This window comes from Geotrypetes seraphini, chromosome 9 (assembly GCF_902459505.1).
Source record: "Geotrypetes seraphini chromosome 9, aGeoSer1.1, whole genome shotgun sequence".
In the NCBI taxonomy this organism is placed as follows: Eukaryota; Metazoa; Chordata; class Amphibia; order Gymnophiona; family Dermophiidae; genus Geotrypetes; species Geotrypetes seraphini.
The window spans coordinates 5,228,123-5,250,438 of record NC_047092.1 but is presented as its reverse complement, the minus strand read 5'-3'; the positions used below and the strand labels follow the sequence as shown (position 1 = coordinate 5,250,438).

At 42.9% G+C, this 22,316-nt stretch overlaps 1 protein-coding gene across 2 annotated transcripts in view; it reads left to right on the top strand.

Annotated features, from left to right (window-relative positions):
• MCM10 (minichromosome maintenance 10 replication initiation factor) overlaps positions 1 to 22,316 on the top strand; it is a 64,345-nt gene that overhangs the window by 15,288 nt on the left and 26,741 nt on the right. For both annotated transcript variants that reach the window (XM_033958162.1, XM_033958161.1), the window contains exons 8-9: positions 4,263 to 4,430; positions 12,129 to 12,245. In XM_033958162.1, coding sequence (XP_033814053.1) covers positions 4,263 to 4,430; positions 12,129 to 12,245 — 285 coding nt within the window. The remainder of the gene's footprint in view (positions 1 to 4,262; positions 4,431 to 12,128; positions 12,246 to 22,316) is intronic.

Sequence of the window (22,316 nt, the reverse complement as noted above, 5' to 3'; positions counted from 1 at the left end):
CTGTTATGGACGGTTCTGCTCTTAGGGTCTCGGAGGCGCGTGCGTTAGAGACACTTCTTAAGTATGATTTTGATGTCTCTGCCTTTGGGGTCCAGGCGGCTGTTTGTGGGGAGCTAGTCGCTCGTGCCGTGTTTCGGTGGGCTGAGCGTGTCCTGGATCGGGAGTCTGATGACTGGTCTCTAGTGGATCAGGAGGTAGCGAGGATTGCGATGGCTGCCTCGTTTCTCTCAGATGCTCTTTATGACTTGGTGCGGATTTCGGCTAAGTCTATGGCATGGCCGCGCGGCGTATTTTGTGGCTGCGCGCTTGGGCGGCGGATTCTGCGTCCAAAGCTAAGTTTACTAAAGTTCCCTTTAGGGGGTCTTTTTGTTTGGAGAGGAATTAGATGAGTTGATTCAGACTCTGACGGACTCGAAGGTGCCCCGTCTGCCTGAGGACCGTGTCCGCCCTGCGTCTAGGTGTGGGGCTGCCCGGGGGCGTTTGCGGGAATTTCGCAAGTATCGCCCGGGGCATGGGGCTGCTTCTTTCCCGGCTCAGGGTTTTTCCCGGGGTCGGTTCTTCCAGCGCATGCAGCCCTTTCGGGGGGCCCGTCGGGGGGCAGGGAATCCCTCCGCCGGTTCCCCCGCTTCCCGTCCTGCGCAATGACTCCTTGCCGGCGCCCCCTTTGGTTCCGGTGGGGGCCCGGCTGCGCAAATTTTTCCCCAAATGGGCCGAGATCGCGTCCAATCAGTGGGTCCTTGAGGTGGTGCGGGACGGTTACGCTCTGGAGTTTACCCGCTCTCTGCCGGACCTTTTCCTCGCTTCTCCATGTCAGACTCCATGGAAGACGCAGGCTTTTCGTCAGACCCTTCAGCGTTTGCTAGATCTCGAGGCAGTGGTGCCGGTGTCCCTTACGGGGTGGGGCACCGGCAGGTACTCCATTTACTTTGTGGTGGCCATAAAGGAGGGGACCTTTCGGCCCATCCTGGATTTGAAAGGGGTCAACAGAGCTCTCAAGATTCCGTCTTTCCGCATGGAAACGCTGCGGTCGGTCATTCTGGCGTTTCAGCCGGGGGAGTTTCTTACGTCTCTCGATCTGACGGAGGCCTACTTGCAGGTTCCAATTCGGGCCTCTCATCAGCGCTTCCTTCGCTTTGCGATCTTGGGGCGGCACTTTCAGTTCTGTGCGCTTCCCTTTGGTCTGGCCACGGCTCCTCGGACGTTCACCACGGTAATGGTGGTCGTCGCAGCAGCCTTGCGGTCGGTGGGCATCCTGGTTCACCCCTACCTGGACGACTGGTTGATTCGGGCAAAGTCGTTGCAGGAGAGCTCCCGGGTTACGGCTCGGGTGGTGGAGTTTCTCCGGTCGCTGGGCTGGGTGGTCAACCTTTCCAAGAGTCGGTTGGTCCCGGCTCAGCGTCTGGAGTGCCTTGGGGTTATGTTCGACACCTCCTTGGGGAAGGTCTTCCTTCCAGAGGCCCGGGTGAGCAAATTGCAATCTCAGATTCGCCTGCTTTTGGCGTCCCGGGGTCCTCGGGCGCGAGATTTCCTCCAAGTCCTGGGGTCAATGGCGGCGTCCCTGGACGTGGTGAGGTGGGCGCGGGCCCACATGCGTCCTCTTCAGTATGCTCTGCTCCGGAGGTGGTCTCCCCGGAGGCAAGATTTGGATGTTCCGGTTCCCCTGTGAGGCTTGGCGCGCTGCAGTCTGCGCTGGTGGCGCCGGACCCCTCACCTGGTTCAGGGGGTGGGTCTGGATCTCCCGCAGTGGACGGTGCTCCTTACGGATACGAGTCTCCTCGGTTGGGGGGCTCAGTTTATGGGCCACTCAGCTCGGGGCACCTGGTCCGCGGAGGAGGCCTCCTGGTCGATCAACGTGTTGGAGACCAGAGCGGTCAGGCTGGCGCTGTTAGCTTTCCACTCCCTTTTGCTGGGCAAGTCGGTCAGAGTCCTGTCGGACAATGCCACGGCGGTGGCTTATGTCAATCGTCAGGGGGGCACCAAGAGCACTCCTGTGGCGCAGGAGGCGGCTCGGCTCATGGTTTGGGCGGAGTCCCATCTTCTGGACCTCTCGGCTTCTCATATAGCCGGGGTAGAAAATGTTCAGGCAGACTTCCTCAGTCGTCACTTCCTGGATCCAGGAGAGTGGTTTCTCGGCGCCGGAGCGTTTCGGTTGATAGTGCAAGATTGGGGGCAGCCCCTGATGGACCTGATGGCCACGAGTGGCAACGCCAAAGTGCCCCGCTTCTTCAGTCGTCGCAGGGAAGGGCTGGCCGAGGGTCTGGATGCTCTGGTCCAGCCGTGGCCAACGGAGGGGCTGTTGTATGTGTTCCCTCCTTGGCCGCTGGTGGGCAGAGTGCTTCTTCGCATTGTTCACCATCCGGGTTTGGTGGTGCTGGTGGCTCCGGATTGGCCTCGACGTCCGTGGTATGCGGATCTGGTGAGGCACCTGGTGGCGGTTCCTCTTCCTCTGCCTCTCTCGGACGACCTTCTGATGCAGGGTCCCATTCCCATGTTCGACCCATCTCCCTTCTGTCTTACGGCGTGGCTCTTGAAAGGGGTCGCCTTAGCAAGAAGGGATATTCAGACAAGGTGATCTCTACACTGTTGGGGTCCCGGAGGCTTTCTACCTCTCGGGCTTATGTGCGGGTTTGGCGTCTCTTTGAGGAATGGTGTCGGGCGCGGGGAGTGACCTCTTTTCGCGCTTCTCTGCCTAACATTCTAGAGTTCTTGCAGGATGGCCTGGATAGAGGCCTGGCTTGGTCTTCTCTCCGGGTTCATCTTGCGGCCCTGTCGGCCTTTCGAGGGTTGGTGTCAGGTCAGCGTTTATCGGCTCTTCCTGATGTGATTCGGTTTCTGCGGGCGGCCAAGTTGCTTAGGCCTCCCCTACGGCCCTCGGTTCCCTCTTGGGATCTTAATCTGGTTCTCTCTGTTTTGGTGCGCCCGCCTTTCGAGCCCTTGGACGACTGTTCTTTGAAGGACCTTACTTTGAAGGCGGTCTTTTTGGTGGCCATTACTTTTGCTAGGCGTGTTTCTGAGCTGCAGGCTTTCTCTTGTAGGGCTCCCTTCTTGGAGTTTTCTAGGGAGCGGGTTGTCTTGCGGCCTGTTCCTTCCTTTCTGCCGAAGGTTGTTTCTCCTTTTCATGTCAATCAATCGGTGGTTCTCCCGGTCTTGGGTGGTCGGGAGGGCTCTTCTGAGCAACGGCAGCTGCGCAAGTTGGATGTCGGTCGGGTCCTTCGCTCTTATGTGCAGCGGACCCAGAAATTCCGGAAGTCCGATCATCTCTTTGTCCTCCTGGCTGGTCCTCGTCGGGGAGCTGGCGCTTCTAAGGCTACTATTGCGCGCTGGATCACGGAGACGATTGCTTCCGCTTATCTTCTGAAACAGCAGCCTGTTCCGGAGTTTCTCAAGGCTCATTCCAGTGGTCGGGGTCAGGCGGCTTCTTGGGCTGAGTCGTCGCTCGTGCCTCCGGTGGATATTTGTAAGGCTGCGGTTTGGTCCTCCTTGCATTCATTTGTTAGACATTATCGGGATGATGTTCAGGCGCGTCGGGACGCGGTGTTCGGTGAGCGTGTTCTGGTATCGGCCCTTCAGGGGTCCCGCCCGTGAGAGGGACTGCTTTGGTACGTCCCATTCGTAAAGTTAACCTCTACTGGTCTGGAGAGTGCTAAAGAAGGAGAAATTAGGTTCTTACCTGCTAATTTACTTTCTTTTAGCTTCTCCAGACCAGTAGAGGTCCCCACCCTGTCTGTTGTTGTTGTTGTTGGGGCTGTTTTCGCGGGCAGTTTTTGTTTTTTGCTGCGGGTTCTAGTATTTTTCTAGGGCCGGGGAGAATTAAAGAACAGCGGCTGTGGCTCGGCTGGCTTAGCTGGCGAGCTGTGGGGACATTTTCCTTCGGGTATTTCTCCTCTGCATTTTCCAACAGCATTTGGGTATGTTATTTGTTACTCCTGTTCGGAGTATTGTTTTCTTCCTGTTTTCCAGTTCTTGGTTCTGCTTGGCTATTCGGCAGACTGAGGGAAATAGAGAAGGGAGGATAGTATATACTGTCCCAAAGTTTTGTTTTCAGTCTCCACCTGCTGGTCATGATTAGATATATACCCATTCGTAAAGTTAACCTCTACTGGTCTGGAGAAGCTAAAAGAAAGTAAATTAGCAGGTAAGAACCTAATTTCTCCACACTGAGGTTTCACTCTGCATGCTGAGAATCCATCGCTTAAATGTAAAATTTCTGCCAGTTAGTTGGAAAACAAGCTGCTGCTTTAATCTCGCACATTTCTGTCCAGGGTAAAACCTTTAGCATCTGGTACCTGAATGACCTGAGAAATCTGAACAGATGTGTATCCTTGTTCCTGTTTGGTGAGGTTCACAAGGAGCACTGGAAGACCGAACAAGGCACTGTTCTTGGACTTCTCAACGCTGCACCCATGAAACCCAAGGATGGCTCCCAGGAGGTAAGGTGGCAACTTGAACCATTTTGGCTTCTGGAGACTTTGGGGATTTACAAGCAGGTGGAACGTAAACGTTTTTCAAAGGCTCTTAAAAATGAGTTCGTGAAAGTGTACAGTGATGTGTTCAGAGGCAGAACAAGGAGGAATTGATTTTACCGGTGTATTTTTATAAAATAATGCACTAAGTCATTAGTGAACTAGCATTACAGGAGTCGCTAAATAGTGGCCTCTGAAAGCTTGTAAAGCCTGGATAACCTGTGGCATGGTGGAGCTGCCACAAGTTCTTTGCCTTTAGGAAAGGAAGAGCTAGATTCTGGGCTGGCCCTCTCTCTCTGTCTCTGGCGCTCTCTCTATCTGGCTCTGGCTCTAGCTCTCTCTCTGGCTCTGGCTCTCTCTCTCTCTCTGTCTGTCTCTGGCTCTCTCTCTCTCTCTGTCTGTCTCTGGCTCTCTCTCTCTCTCTGGCTCTCTCTCTCTGGCTCTGGCTCTGGCTCTCTGGCTCTGGCTCTCTCTCTCTCTCTCTCTCTCTCTCTCTCTCTCTCTCTCTCTCTCTCTCTGTCTGTCTCTCTGTCTGTCTCTGCAAAACCCTGACCAAGTGGCCCAACCTCGTTTTTTTGCTTAGGAACTTAGGCGTCTGCATTGTAGACTACTTTAGAGGTGCTTAAGTCCTCAGGGGCAGAGAAGGACTTGGGCACCGCTAGGCTTGATTGTCTAAGCACGCCTACTTTGGAGTTCAGCATTATCTTTTGTAGAATCGCGCCTATCGCCCAATTCGTGCTTATTAAAGCTCATAATTGAAGCCAGTTTACTAATTAAGTTGGGCACCTATTTATTTAGCTGCCTATCTTTAGGTCCCTTTTATAGAAATTCCCTCCGATTCCATATAGTCCCTCTAAAAAAAAATCAGTGCCCACTAAGCACGATCCTATAAAAGCTTAGGCATTGCCATACTGGGACAGAGCGAAGGTTAGACATCCTGACTTTAGGCGCACTCGGTTTATGATAAGCGCAGGTATTAAAAAAACCCAAGTTAGGTGCCTAATTCGAAAACACCCCCACGATCCGCCCCCTAACCACACCCACTTTTTCTAGAAGCCTGTTTTTGAGTTGGGAGCAATTAAAGGCAATTAGGAGGGGTTAAGTGCCAGTTATTGGTGCCAATTAAGCCCATTAAACATTTAAGTTAGGCCCCTACATAGAATTTGTCAGATAGTGTATAGAAAGCTGGCATTTTCCATGCGTAGGTTCAGTTTTATAAAGAAGAACAAAGATAGTGGGATGGGACAAAAGGGTTTGTTTTCCTGCCAAAGGGGGGCAGATGTCGGCAGGCTGTGGGAGTGCTGCCACCCAACTTATAGAATACTGTCCATTAAATGCATTACACGGTGCACTTGGACGCCAATCTGTTTAAATTGTGGTACAACAATGCAGCTCTGTGGTAGTGTTCTGTAATGGCTTAGGCACTTATGAAGCAAAAATGAGTGGAATTGTCCAATCAGAAAGGTGCATAAATAAAAGTGTCTTTCAACTCATCTGATTGATCTTTATTCATCCAAAGTTACTCGACCCGACATGTACATGTTTCGGCCCTAAGGCCTGCGTCAGGAGTCTACAAGTCATATTTAAAAACATTAATAAAACATATGAACATACATGGAAATATAGTAATTATTAAAAACAAGCACAAAAAATAAGCATCAAAATGTGAATACGAACAATAAACATAAATAAAAACAGCAATTTACTTCCATAAAAAATTAAACTATAAGTATAAATTCCATGGATACAAAAATACATATTGTTTAATAAATATAACTAATATCACACATATATTAAAAAAATATACAGAAATAAAAATACATATTATATTATTTTGTAAATACAACTCATATGACATATATAAATCACAGTGTTCAATAATAATAAAACCTTCTCAGAAGAAACCATGGTAAATAATAAATATAAGACTTGTATAAAAAATATATAAGAAAATTAAAGCAATCAGTATATATGAACAACCAACCAAAATGATGAAGAATGATATATATATATAGGAATAACAAATATATAATTAGGGATAGCACCAGGACAGCCATAATAATACTCTGAAATATATAAGGACAGCTACAGTACCTTGAAGATCTTTGGGTATATGAACAATAATGTAAACCACTTGAAATGCCATTTATGTCTAAATAAAACATGAAGTAAAAGAGTTAAAAACTAATAAAAATATAGCTAAAAAAGGTAGCTAATGAGAACGGCCTAAAAAGCACAAACCGGAATAAACAAAAAAACCGAGAAAAAACACCGTGAGGAGCAAGTCAAAAAAGGAAGTGCACACAAAATAGATGAGGAGAACCCCGGAAGATGCATACTAATCATAGAACTTACCAAAAGAGAGGAAGTACACAAAAAGGTTAAAAGAGACCCCCGGAAGATCCACACTAATCGTAGAGCTTACCGAGTCAACAAGGAGCCACAAGCTTACAGAAAATGAAAAACTAAATCTCAGAAAAGAGCCATAAAAGAGGGGAAAATGCATGAAACCATAAAACAAAATGCAGAGCTTGTGCCGCGACCTTGCAGTAAAGTGAAACTCGAAACAAATGGTCGCAAAGTGCTGTGCTTAAAAAGAAGAAACGCATAAAACGTAATGACATCATCTAGAACTAAAAAAGGCTGGAACACATGAATGAACATATAAAAAATATAAAAACTCGGATAAAACTCAAAATGTGCCATGAGAAAATGAAAAAATATATAACAAAAAAAAAATAGGTCGAAAAGTGCTGTGCAAAAATGAAAAACCGCAAAAAAACGTGATGACATCATCACAAACTAAAAAGAGGGCTGAAACGCATAAATGACAGGTTAAACTTAAAATGTCCCAAAAAATAACATATACAAAAGAAATAAATAAAAACTCAGGTTAAACTTAAAAAGTGCCAAAAAATAGAAATTGAAAAATATACAAAAATATATTAAACAAAAATTGAACCAAAAATTATAATGTGGATTAATAAATATATTGAAAAAAATATATATATAATAATAAAAAATATATAATATATAATGTAATATATAATATAGTTAAAAATATAAATATTTAAAAGTCAAATTTAAAAATAATAATAATAATAATGATCATGATAATAAAGATAAAACTGACATATGGCATGTGTATAATGGGAAACATGAAAGCTCACATACAAGATTTCAGATCTAAATCATTATTTAAACCATGTGGACTAATAGTGTTATAATTATGAATTAAACGCTGTTCCTCCCTTATAAGAAAATTATCAAGATTACCTCCTCTCCATTTAGTTTTAATAACGCTCAGAATAAAAAATTTTAAATCAGCAATACAGTGTCCTTTATCATACCAATGTTCAACACTCGGCGCGGACTGTGCATTTCTGCTGATGCAACTCCTATGTTCAATTAGTCTAGTTTTCATCAGCTAGCAATAATAAACTTTTATTAATTTTAACAGGGGTCGCCATACAGCAAATTACTCAGAACTGGAAGGATTACACTAAATTGAATTACACTTTTGTCATATATATAAAATGGAAAAAGTATTGGCATTACAACAAGGTTATATTAAAAAATTTAATAAAATATGGGGACCATTGACAAATTATTCTACTGATCAGATATAATAACACATGTATAGAACATATAGAAGGGGTAGGGAGGGAAAACTATTGTAATATTAATATGATATAAAATTCTGATAAAGGGTTTATTTAATTCACATTGTAAGAACATTTAATAATAATTTCAAGTGTTTTTTCATAATTGAATGTATTACATGTATTTCACTTGATGTAAGAATTTAAAAAAAGAATAAAAAATATTAAAAAAAAAAAAAAAAAAAGTCTAGTTTTCATCATACGTTTTGTTTTACCAATGTACCATTTCTTGCAAGGACAAATGACAGCATTTTTGCTACTTTGTCCTTTGTGGATTTGTTTCCCCTGTCATTTAGGCACTTATGTACCATTCTAGAATTGGCAGCAAGCTCACCTATGTATGTCTTGGTGCTGATTTGGTGTCTTTTTCTCAGAAACAGAATGCGACAAGAACCTTAGTCTATCAGCTCTTTAAAGTGACTTGTCTTCTCCACAGCTGGTTATCACGCTCCCCACTGCTGAATTTCCCTGTTTTATTCTTTCATTTAACCCTTAGCAAGCCTTCCTCACCTCATATGGCTTGACGTTCTGCTTCTTGTCATTCAGACCAGTCCAGAACTTGTGGGTTTGTGTCTGTCAACCAGAAGATGGGAGACAACAAATGTGCCTAGATATGACTATTGTAATGTAGTCTATGCGGCAATAATCACATTTGAAACAGCTACAAACTCTTCAAAATATTGCAGTTTGATTTTTGAGTACAGCTGGCCAGTTTGCTCATATTGGTTACCAGTGCCGAATGAAATGCCCTTCCCCCCTTCCAAATTGGCACATCCAAGGAGGTTACTTCAGTGTTTGGGGATTATAGGTTAGCTTGTACCAGCTATGTTTTTGGGCTTTTCTCTGTGGAATGGCTTGCCAAAGGATATTTGAGTGGAGCCTTCAATGAAGACGTTTAAAGTATTACCAAAAAAATTGAGTATATGCTTTGGGGACAAGCAGGGGTTCATTGAAGATACTTTAGTGTGTTTTGAGACACATTTTCTTTCTGGAATGCACATGGAATATGGACTACCGATTCAAATAGTTCTGATGAGTCCCATGCCCTGACGCGGCAGAAGCGAAACGCGGGCTTGCCTTTATCACGGTGGTCAGTGGACATCATTAAGCAAATTTAGGAGTATGTATGCAAAAGCTAAGTAATTTGCTTAGTATATAAGAATGTGATAGAAGTATAATAACAGTAGGAGGATGGAGGGTTTTTAGCTGATGAGGCATTTTCCCTTTCCAATTTGCAAGCAAAGATTAAGTCTGGCAGCAAACGGGGATCTGAGGCTTTTTCCTCCTATTAGCAGAAGCATATAGGCTTGAAAGTGAAGAATTAAGGGATAACGGTCCCATTCATGGTATGAATTAAATAGAGATTGTGTTGATATGCATTAAGTGACAGGGAGCAGCTTGGGTTTGAACCCACAGCCTCAGGGTGCTGAGGCTGTGCCATACAAGGTAAATGCCTTGGTTTGTAGCTGTTAACAAAAAGCTCTACTGCTTTAGTAGAGGCAAACTGAGGTCTTCAAAATCTGCAAGACTAAACAAGTGTTGGAAATTGAGTGATGGCATGCAGTGCCTATATTTCTAGAGCTTCAGTTCTTCTAGTCTAATAGAGCCATGCTTCTTAATACATGGAAAAGTTGAGCATTTTGGAGGTAGATGCTCTCCATGACCTCGTCGGAACGTTTGCAAGGGCGTAGCTTCTTATGATTCAGAAGCAGACAAGGCTTCTAAGGATATAGGTTGAAGAAATCATCTAAGCCAATGAGTGATAGTATCCTTAGAGCAGGGGAGTCAAACTCAGTCACATTAAGGGGCCGAAATCCAAAACACAGGCTAAGTCGCAGGCCAGACCCCACCAAGTCTCTGCGCAGACACCCCCCCACCCCCCTCCCCCCGTAATAATTATAACACCATTTTTTTCCACTCATTTTTCGTATATATATATATACACATACACACAATATAATCTTAACACTTAATGGTTAACCACAAAATTAAACACAAAGCACACCGTATGCTTCTCAACATTATTCTTACCAGAACACAGATAACCCCTAAGCAAATACAAGGCCAAAAACTAAAAGTACTAATATATTTTTTTTAAACACCCTAAGATTCAAGATTCTGCATGCAGTACAACCCCCAGAGAAAAAGAAAAACGTATTTCTTCCTGAGCAGTGCAAAAAATAGCAGATGAAAATGCTCAAAATTGACACAATTCAAACACCAACTTGAAAATAAAATCATTCCCCCTACCTTTGTCTCCCTCCCTCCATGCTGTGCCTCTCTCCAGTGGGTGTCTAACCTTCTGGACGGCTCCAACCTGGCTGTTTTATGCGGCCCACGGTCCAATGCCCCCTGTTGTTACCTTGTGGCTGGCTCCCTCCTCCTCACAGCCATAGTGTGCACGGAGCCGCATGCAGCGGCTCCTCGTACTTCATGCACCTGAACTGGAAGCCTTCTCTCTGATGTGGCAACGTCAGAAGGAATGCTTCTGGATGAGGTGTGGGATGCGGCTCCGTGCCCACTACAGCTGTGAGGAAGAGGGAGCCAGCCACAAGGTAATACTGGGGGCATTGAACTGCGGACCGTATAAAACGACCAGGCAGGCCGAATTTGCCCCGTGGGCCTTGAGTTTGACACCTGTGCCTTAGAGGCTACAACTCTTTTTTTGGGACCCCTGAAAAGATCTGTCCAACCTCTGTAACTCCTTGGGTTCTTCTAGATATTTAATAAGTTCAATGAATATCTATGTATTTAAACTCTTCTTCACAGTTTCTTTACGGAATGATAGTAGAACAAGGTTCTGATTCATATGACATTGAGATACTCCTTTAGGGAGCACAAAACAAGAAGACCCAATGTTGGCTCACGTTAATTTCATACATTTGTTGTGGACTTATTTGACCATTGTTCAAAGATATCATGAAGAACTAAAGGAAAGTTTGTTTTCTTTTGGATTATTCCTTTAGGGAGAAAAGAACTGTCCTAATTTAAAGCCCCTACTTTGGTAAAGGTAGGAAATGGAACTCTACAAGAAAATGCTGAAGTGATAGCTAGGGGGAACGCTGTTTTGAGAGCGAGGTCCTTCGTTGTTGCCCATCCTAAAGATTTAAAAGGAGACTGGTTTGCGAGCTCATTCTGCCAGGAGAACGGTAGCCTCCTTGAGTGGACCTGGGTGCAGTAGCTCCAGTAGATATTTGTATAGTGGCCGCAAGGTTGTATCTTCACTCATTTGCTAAGCATTATAGACTGGATGGGGGGGGGGGGCGCATGTTGAGGCAGTGTTTTGGTGCTGAAGTCCTTTAAGCATGGATTTCCATTTCCTATCTTTGCAACATCCTATAGGTTCTGGACTGCTCTGATAAGGGTAGAAAGGAAGGAGGAATTGGGTCTTATCTAGTAACTTTTTTTGCTTTAGTCCCACCAGACCAGACCAATCTAGTTCCATCTGAATACTTTGTTTTCTTACTCTTCCATAAATAGTAGTAACTAATTTCTTCTCTCATTGCAAGCTTCTGTTTATTGGCAGTCACTTTTGCACAGAAATATTTTCATAAGTTTACATATGAACTGTGTGTGGAAGGAGGGTTGGCTTTGTTTTTATTCAATTCAGATCGGTAGAAGATCAAATTCCTTATCTCCTTTGCTTTGTCATTTGAAATTCTGAAGACCTCAAGCTGTTCTTACAGGGCAGGGCTCACAAGCCCTTTGCTCTGTCTCCATCTGCTGGTTTACGGTCCACTTAATTCTGGACTGGTCTGGTAGGACTATAGGAAAGAAAATTGCCAGGTAAGACTTGATTTCTCCAGGTCCCTCCGTTCTTTTATTCTTTCTGTGCTTACCTGCTGACTTTAGTGCCCTAAAAGTTTTAGCCAGCAATTCAAAGAGGAAAATATGAGCAGCCCCTTGTGCCGTTCTACTCCACAGCCACGTGGCTCTTAGCTGGAGGCACTGATTGTCTCTTATGGGCTGCTGGTATCATTTTTATTTGCCTTTCTGTTTCTAGGTTTGCTTGTCAGTCGATCATCCCCAAAAGATCTTGCTTATGGGTGAGGCCATGGATATGGGAACGTGTAAAGCCAGGAAGAAGAATGGTGATCCCTGCAAACAGATTGTCAACCAGGTCAGTCTCTTGCCATCTGATCAGGTTTACTGCACACCAGTTATGTTTTGTTCCATCTCTAAGAAACCTACATAATTACAAGTACAATCAATTCAATATATAATATAATGGTCTGATCAAGAAAAGAGAGGGTTTTTTTCCTTTATTTCTTTTTTGTTTTTTTTCCTTTATTTATTTCTTTTTTGTTTTTTTTTATTTATTTCTTTTTTGTTTTTTTTCCTTTATTTCTTTTGTTTTTTTTCCTTTATTTCTTTTTTGTTTTTTTTAAATTCTTTATTTATTTTTAGCCTTTCATCAAGTGTACAAATATCTTTTTTTTTTTCCAAATCTTTATTCATTTTAATACATACATCAAGTGTACATTAAATACAAACTATCATAATAAATCACTTGAAAATCTTATCATTATACTTATAAACATAGAAGAATCCCTCACCCCACCCTCCCTCCAACCCCGTTATTTAAAATTAATTCTTTACCTTAAAATCATGCAGGTAATTGTTTATAGTAGTTAACTTGGTAAGCTGGACTTTTGTTTCCCTGATTTAAATCTGAATGCAGTTCTTTATGTATGTAGTTTTTAAAGGTGTCACCTAGATAATTTCAGAAGCTAAAGAATGCTGTCAAATTCCTATAGTTTTCATTCTGTGATCTTCATATTCAGGCTTACCAACTAGTTAAGATTCATTTTCATACTTGGATTTAAGCAGAATTATTTTTAAAAATGATTCCATATAAATTGTTGACTATAAAGTGATAGACATGAAAAGTGTGTGCCCTTTTTATCACAGGTACTGTTTGTGTTTCCTTTATTTCTTGATCAGGTAGCAAAACGATAGTTCCCCTGAAAGTAATGTTTTACCGTAACATTACTTTCAGAGGAAAACAGATCTAAGGGTTGCAACCCCCCTCATGTCAAATTTTTTTAAGTGAAATACAGGTATTGCACTGTAAATACATTTTTAGAAAGCATGGGATAGACAGGGGCGTGGCTTTGAGGCGAACGAAGATGGCTGTGTGAGGAAACAGCTCTGTGGTAAAAAATAGCGGTAAAAGTTTAAAGGAAAGACAAAATTAGTGAGAGAAAAGAAGTATAAGAATGGCGTCGGGCAGACAAAGTAAATCTTCCGTGGCTGGAGCTGGATCAGGGTCTGTTAAAAGATCAAAAATTGACTCCACTTCCCCGCAGATGGTGCCGTTGCCAGCAGATGAAATTGATAACAGAGATCTTATGAGAGAAATACAAACGATAAAAGATATCGTTTTGGAAAATTCAAAAGACACAAAGGAGGTGAAAGGAGAGATAGTGAGTTTAACTCAAAGGTTAAATGCAGTGGATTTGAAAATGGAATGTTTAGAAAAACGGGTGGAAAAATGTGAGGAGGAAAAAGTACTGTGTAAAAAAGACCATAAAGAAATTGAAGCATTAAGAAGGGATTTTGTGGATTTGTCCAATCGTGCAAGAAGGAACAATTTGAGGGTACTTGGATTACCAGAGGAGATTGAGAAGGGTGATCCTATTACTTTTCTGTTAAATTTCCTACCTAAGATTCTACCAATTCAAAATAAGTTTCCGTTGGAGATAGAAAGGGCGCACAGAATTCCAGCAAAGAGATTAAGCAGCCAAAAGGGACCGCGACCTTTAATATGTAAGCTATTTAGATATCAGCAAGTAGAAGAGATCCTGAAATTAGCAAAGGAACATAAAAATATGAAATGTCAGGATGCAAAGATATTTATAGACCCGGATTTTGCCAAGGAAACTGCATATAAAAGAAAACAGCTATTAGAATTACGCCCACAATTGAGAGCAATGGGTGCCAGGTTTGGATTAGTATACCCGGCTATAATGCGGGTGACTCATAACAACAAAACTTTCAGTTTTGAAGAAGCAGAGAAGTTAAAAGAATATATAGATAAATGTGAAAGCCCGATGAATACCTACAATGAAGATATTAATGAGAAGTCTGTTAATGTTTTAATAGTGTGATGCATAGGTTATGTTTATTTGACTTTATTCATAGCGGGGTATTGTTTTTGAATATAAAACTGTCATTTTCCATTACTTGAGACAGTTGACTGTGGGGATTGGTAACATTCTGGACTGAGCTCGAGGCAATTTAACTATGGGGATTGGCAGCGTTATGGTTTGAGATGGAAGTAATTTAATTAAGGAGAATGGCATTATTCTGGACTGTGATTATGGTAATACAACTGTGAAGATGGGAAGCATTCTGGACTGAGATTGAGCTAATGCAACTATGGAGATTGGCAGCGTTATGGTCTGAGTTCGCAGCAATTCAATGGTGGGGATTGGCAGCATTTTGGACTGAGTTTGAGGAAATTCAACCATGAGGATTGTCAGTATAATGGACTGAGCTAGAGGAAATTTACCTGTGGAGATTGACAACATTCTGGACTGAGCTTTGTGGTCAATGGAATTGAGAAAGTTGCTGAGTGATCTGCTGGATGTAGATTGGTAAAGACAGTTTAATGAAGAACGTCTGAATTGGAATAGTCTGGACTGCTGATCCATATAGAAGAGAGAAGATCATAGGTTTGATGTCTTCAAATGAGAAATATGAATGATGATATATAAAGGCTGTCTAATTCTTGGAAAAATGGAAATGACTAATGTGTTAAATGATTATTCTAATTTTTGAAAGGGGTTGAAGAGTAAATGTAAAGGGTTATTTATATAAGTGAGGAGGGGAATAGGAGTTAGGATTATAGTATTTGAAAGAAGTAAAGGGGAAGGAAAAAAAAAAAAAGGGAAAGAGAAAAAAAAGGGAGAAGAGAAAAAGAAAAAAAAAAAGGGAAAAAAAAATATAATAAAGGATATAAAAATGCCTTTGAAATTTATTTATAAGTTATTAATAGATTTTTTATAGAGTAATGGGGAAGGTTTAGGAAATACATATAAAAGATTGAAGTTTTTATTTCTTGTATGTTATATGAGATACTAAGGATTAGATGGGAAAAAAAAAGACAGGAGGAAAAGGAGAAGAGGAAGAAATTAAAAAAATAAATAAATAAATACAAAAAAGGAAAAAAAAAAAATTAAAGGAATAAAGAAGGAAAAAAAATATATATATATATATTTTTTTGTCTTTTCATTGCTAATAAGAAGTTATAGGGAAGCGGGTAGATTAAGTATGATGTTGCCTGTGGGGAGTTTTTCTTTTACACAGTCAGTATGTGTGTTTCAAAGTCTTCATTTATGATGGGGGTGGGGAGGGAGGGGGATGGGTATTTGGGAGGGACAGAGAAGGTGGGGAGGGAGGGTAAGCTTGTATTTTGGTTTAAGGGAAAAGGAAAAGTTTATAATATATGTTTGAGATGGATATATTTGTATATTATATTTTATTTATATAATGGGTTTTAAAATTTTTTCTTTGAACGTAAATGGCCTCAATCATCCAATAAAAAGGAAAAAGGTATTGTCATATATTAAGCAACAAAATATAGATATTTGTTTTCTGCAGGAGACACATTTGTCTGGAATAGAGTCTATGAAGCTGTCAGATAATTGGATAAAGCAATGTTTATATGCACCAGCGATAAAAAAGAAAGCAGGAGTAGCAATATTAATTAATAAAAAATGTCCAGCAACATTTAATATGGTTAAAGCGGATCCTCAAGGAAGGTGGTTACTTGTTGACATGAGCATGGGCAATAATACAATGGCGTTACTAAATGTGTATGCCCCTAATTCGAATCAAAGTGAATTCTTTAAATCTCTACAACAATTAATTTTGCCACTGGCTACTACTAATTTAGTGGTGGCTGGGGATTTCAATGCTGTTATAGATCCAATAATGGATAAAAAGCCTAGTAGAATTATGAAATCAATGGGATTAGATAATTTGATACAATCATGTAATTTAAAAGATATATGGCGTATTCTTCATTTTAATGATCGGGAATTTACATTTTGTTCACATGTTCATCAATCGTTTCAAGAATTGATTATATTTTTGTTTCAGATCAGATGGTACAGCAAGTTGTAAAAGCTGACATAGTAATATCTGATCATGGTGGTGGGTGGATAGAAGTTAACTTAGTAGATCAAGATAATTCCAAACCTGTATGGAGGTTTGATAATACATTGCTTGCTGATTCTAAATTTTGCACAGAATTTCAGAACAAAATTAGTGATTATTTTTTGTTTAATGATTTAGAGGAAATGTCGATTGAAATTTTATGGGATGCTTTCAAAGCAACGATGAGAGGACAAATTATATCATATTCTGCATATAAAAAGAAACAACTAAGGAAGCAATTTGTAAGTTTGGAAAAAAAAATTAAAAATTTAGAATTAAAATTGATTAACAAATGGGAACAAGCTACATTTCAAATATTGTTAAAAAAAATGTGAATATAATGAGATTTCCTCTGGATTAGTAAAGAAAGATATTTTTACTCAGCAAACGTTGTATTATGGTAGTGCAAATAAGGCTGGAAGACTATTGGCAAATTATTAAAAAAAAAAAAAAAAGGAAGGAGAAAATAGGTATAATTAAAGATGAGTTAGGGAATTCTCATTCTCAAATTGGAAGTATATTAAAACAATTTTTGAAGTATTATAAGTCGCTGTATTCTTCTGAGTCTTATTTAAATAAAGAGAAAGATGGGTTGGATTTTTTGAGTTTAGTTGAAGGTCCTAAGGTTCCTGATCATATAAAAAGAAGTTTAGATGAACCTATATCACTAAAAGAATTACAAACGGCATTGAAATCCCTTAGAGCTGGGACCGCTCCAGGTGGAGATGGATTTACAGTAGAGTTTTATAAAGAATTTCAAATTTCCCTATTACCGTATTTATTAAAATTATATCAGGATCAACTGAATAAAGGTTGTATATCAGGCACTATGGCAGAATCTTTAACTATTGTTTTGCCAAAGCCAAATAAAGATCCAACATTGGTTTCAAACTACAGGCCTATATCTTTAATAAATATAGATGGTAAATTATTAGCTAAGATTTTAGCATTAAGATTGGCTAAAGCTCTTCCGCATATAATAGGAATGAATCAAACTGGATTTGTTGCTCAAAGACACTCTTCTAATAATACTAGACTGGCATTTCAGATGTATTATTTAACAAAACAAATTAATGATCCGCCTTTTCCGGTATCACTAGATGCTGAGAAGGCTTTTGATCGTGTAGAATGGAATTTCATGTATCAAGCTATGGAATGGTTTGGTATTGGATCCGGATTTATACAAATGATTCAAGCACTGTATAGCTCCCCAACTGCTCGTTTATACATAAATAATAATTTTTCAGATGCTTTTAAATTGCAGAGGGGAGTTAGACAGGGTTGTCCATTATCTCCTTTGCTCTTTGATATAGTTCTTGAACCCTTGTTGTTAGCTATTCGACAGGCAAAGGACATACAGGGTATTCCATGTGCTGGAGTGGAATACAAAGTATCCGCTTATGCAGATGATATCTTGCTTCATTTGAGGAATCCGGAAACAACAATTCCATGTCTATTGGAGGTAATAGATACATTTGGAAAATTCTCAGGATACAAAATAAATTGGACTAAATCAGAGATTTTACCTTTAAATGTGCATTGTACAAAAGGTATACTTGATTCTTTCCCTTTTATTTGGAAAGAGGATGGAATAAAGTACTTAGGTATTTGGCTGAATAAAACACTCGAAGAGACAATGAGAATAAATGAAAAATTTTTATTACAAAAAGTAACAGAGTTGTGTGAGCAATGGAATCCTTTACATTTGTCCTGGTGGGGAAGAGTACAAACTGTTAAAATGATGATTTTGCCTGTGATTTGCTATCAATTGGGAATGATACCAGTGTTTTTTCAGAGGTCTTTCTATAAAAAATTAAATAGTATTATCCCAGGACAAGCAGGCAGCATATTCTTGACTGATGGGTGACGGCACCGACGGAGCCCCGGTACGGACAATTTTAGAGTGATTGCACTCTAAGAACTTGGAAAGTTCTGGCATGCCGCACCGCGCACGCGCGAGTGCCTTCCCGCCCGACAGAGGCGCGCGGTCCCCAGTTTCTTAGTTTCCGCGGAGCTAAGAAGACGCGTTTTTTTGTACAAAGTAATTCCCATTCCTGGGTTCGACAAACCACAACTTCCTCATGAATCTTTACTTGTCGAATCCACCCTTAAAAAATCTTCAGGAGCCAGTGTATATGCTTCTGTACCTCCTGGCAGAGAGGGTAAAGCCATGGACAAATTTGGTAAGAGGCTCTACCAAAATGCAATGTTGGCAAATAGAGCTGGAAATTATGGCTTTCATTTTTCTTTCTATCTGAAACATCTCCTTACCACCATGGCTTCCTTTGAGAAATACCTTCCTCAACGGAAACAACAATCTTTCCACCATTGCTTGTCTTCTCTGTTTCAACTACGTAAGTTCATGGTTAGGTCCATTTACGACACCTTCGAACTTACTTCCAGAGCGACAGCAATGTCTGTGGCAATGCGTCGCCTGGCCTGGCTTCGGGTATCTGAACTTGATGTTAATCATCAAGATCGGTTAGCCAACGCCCCGTGCCTAGGGGATGAGCTTTTTGGGGAATCCATGGATTCGACTACTCAAAAGCTGTCTGCTCATGAGACACGTTGGGATACCCTTCTTAAAAATAAGAAAAAGCCTCCCTCAACAAGGCCTTTTAGACAACAGTCAGCCTATCAACGCCGCTTCACAGCTCGGCCATTGCCAACAACTGCTCAGCAACCCAGGCGTCAACGACAGCAACAGCGTCAGCCTCCCAGACAACAACAGCAACAGCAGCCTGTGAAGCCAACTCCACAGCAGAAGACACAGCCCTTTTGACTTACTTCTCCAAAGTATAGCCAGTACTCCTATATCTGCTCTCCTGCCTCAACCTATAGGAGGTCGTCTCTCTCTATTCCTCAGCCGGTGGGAAGTTATCACTTCGGACCAATGGGTCCTCAATATCATCCGCCACGGCTACTCTCTCAACTTTCAGACTCTTCCGAGTCTGCTTTGAACAGTCCTCAATCTGCCCTCCTTATTCAGGAAGTTCAATCCCTCCTTCTTCTAAACGCTATAGAAGAAGTTCCTCTAGATCAAAAGGGGCAGGGATTCTACTCCCGTTATTTTCTAGTCCCCAAAAAAACAGGCGATCTCAGACCAATTCTAGATCTTCGCGATCTCAACAAACATCTGGTAAAGGAAAAATTCAAGATGCTTTCCTTAGCCATTCTTTATCCTCTTCTCAACCAAGACGACTGGCTATGCTCCCTCGATCTCAAAGAAGCATACACTCACATACCAATCAATGTAACCTCAAGACAGTATCTCCGTTTCATGATCAATCATTGTCATTACCAGTACAAGGTACTCCCCTTCGGTCTTGCTTCCTCTCCAAGGGTGTTCACCAAATGTCTCATCGTGGTAGCTGCTTTTATCCCAGGACAAGCAGGCAGCATATTCTTAACGTATGGGTGACGTCGCCGACGGAGCCCCGGTACGGACCTTTTTAACTAGAAAGTTCTAGTTGGCCGCACCGCGCATGCGCGAGTGCCTTCCCGCCCGACGGAGGAGTGCGTGGTCTCCAGTTTCTTCGTTTCCGCGGAGCGAAGAAGACGCATGTGGTTTCAACGGCTGTTGAAAACTCCTTTTTTTTGCCTTCCCGCTCGCGTTATTTCTAATTCTTTCTATTTTTTCCTTCGGGTTTGTTGTTTTCTTTCTAATCCAAAAAAAAAAAAAAAAAAAAACTTTCTTTTTTCCTTTATTTTTCAGCAGGCCCCGGCGGGGCCTGTTGCCATCATACAAGCCTCCGGCTTTGATTTCGCTGAGGCCGTATTTCCCTTCATGCCCCCTCAGCCGGGTTTTAAGAAGTGCCAGCGGTGTGCACGCCCGATTTCCCTTTCGGACCCGCACAATTGGTGCCTACAGTGCTTGGGTCCGGAACATCGGGCTGACACCTGCACCCGCTGCGCGACTCTTAAAAAACGCACCCTTAAAAACAGACAAATACAGCAGAATCTCCTCTTCGGCACCGCTTCCGCTATGGACCCGACCCCGGCGTCAACGGCACCGCCGAAATCGGCACCGTCAACATCAACACCTCCTGACCTTTCTACGGGGTCGATGGCGCCAGGTAAGCCGGCTAAGAAGCCTCCCACTTCCCTCGAGCGCCCTCCAGCTACAGCGGTGACACCAGTCCTTCCGGTGTCCCGCAAATCCCGAAAGCGCTCCGCTCCGATATCGGTGAGTGCCTCTTCATCGGCCTCCTCATCACCGGAGCGTAGAGCAGCACCGATGGTACCGAAGAAAAGTAAAACGGTACCGGTGCCCCCATTGGAGGACCGTATCTCGGCCATCCTCCAAACTAAATTACACGAACAGCTCCAGCACCAACTTAAGGAACTGCTTCCAACCCTGCTGGCACCGCTTCTTCCGGTACCGGTCCGGCCCGAGCCCCGCACCACTACGCCAGTGGCCACCCCCTCGGTACCGATGAATACTTCGATGCCGGTCTTATCGGCACAGCCTACGCTCCAAACCTGCGCGGCTGAGGACCCATCCCGACCCCAGGATCGACTCCGATCGTCTCGGGACCGGGATCGGCACCACTCCTCCAGGGATGGAGATCGGCACCGGTCTTCATCCCCCGGCACCGTATCCATGAGATCTGGTAAATCCCTGTCTAAGACCCGTCATGCGGAACCGGCTGTCAGAGACCCTGACCTATGGGAGCAATCCCCTCTCGGTACCGAGGAGGATGCCTCTTCCACTGATGAGGAACCCTCTATGGCTGAATCCACCGCCAAACCAGAGCAGTCTTCATTTACAAAATTCCTTAGGGAGATGTCTGGGGCTCTTTCCATCCCACTTGAGTCCGACTCCAAGAAGTCCCAGGCCTTTTTAGAAGCCTTGGACTTCGATCAACCTCCCAAGGAATTTCTCAAACTCCCCGTTCATGATATTCTACGGGAGACATTTTATAAGAACTTAGAGAACCCCCTTACTGTGCCAGGTGCCCCTAAGAAACTGGACAGTTTATACCGGGTTATCCCTATCCCGGGATTCGATAAACCCCAGTTGCCACATGAGAGCCTACTGGTAGAGTCCACTCTCAAAAAATCTCATGGTTCCAGTGTCTATGCCTCCACCCCTCCTGGCAGAGAAGGTAAGACAATGGATAAATTTGGAAAACGCCTGTACCAGAATGCCATGCTGGCTAGCAGAGCCAACAACTACTCTTTTCATTTCTCCTTTTACATGAAACATCTGGTACAACAACTCTCAGCTCTGCAGAAGTACATTCCTGAACGCAAGGTTCCGTTGTTTCAGCAACAAATTTCCACTCTCCTTCAGCTTAGAAAGTTCATGGTGCGCTCTATCTATGACTCCTTCGAGCTCTCTTCTCGAGCCTCCGCCCTGGCAATTGCCATGCGACGCCTGGCCTGGCTGAGGGTATCTGATCTGGAAGTGAACCACCAAGACCGCCTTGCCAACGCACCCTGTCTTGGTGATGAACTTTTTGGGGAGTCTCTAGATACCACCACCCAAAAACTTTCGGCTCATGAGACAAGATGGGACACCCTCATTAAGCCTAAGAAGAAGACTCCGCCGTCACGCCCATACAGACCCCAGTCTTCTTATCAGCGTCGTTTCTCTGCTAGGCCACTTAACCCACCTCAACAGCAATCTCGTCGGCCTCGCCAACAGCAACAACAACACTCCCAGGCTCGCTCGCAATCTCATCAGACAGCTAAGCCTCTCCCTCAAACCAAGCCTCCCCAGCCCTTTTGACTCCTTTCTCCAGGGCATAGCCAGTCTCCAACCCTCGCTGCCTCTGCCTCAACCTATAGGAGGCCGCCTCACCATCTTCCTACAACGCTGGGAGGCCATCACATCAGACCTGTGGGTTCTAAACATCATCCGTCACGGATACTCACTAAGGTTCCAGACTCTTCCTGCAGATCATCCTCCCATAGAGTCTGCTTCTCACTCCTCCCAAACTCCACTCCTCCTCAGGGAGGTCCAATCCCTCCTCCTTCTCAATGCCATCGAAGAAGTTCCACCAGACCAAAGAGGTCAGGGATT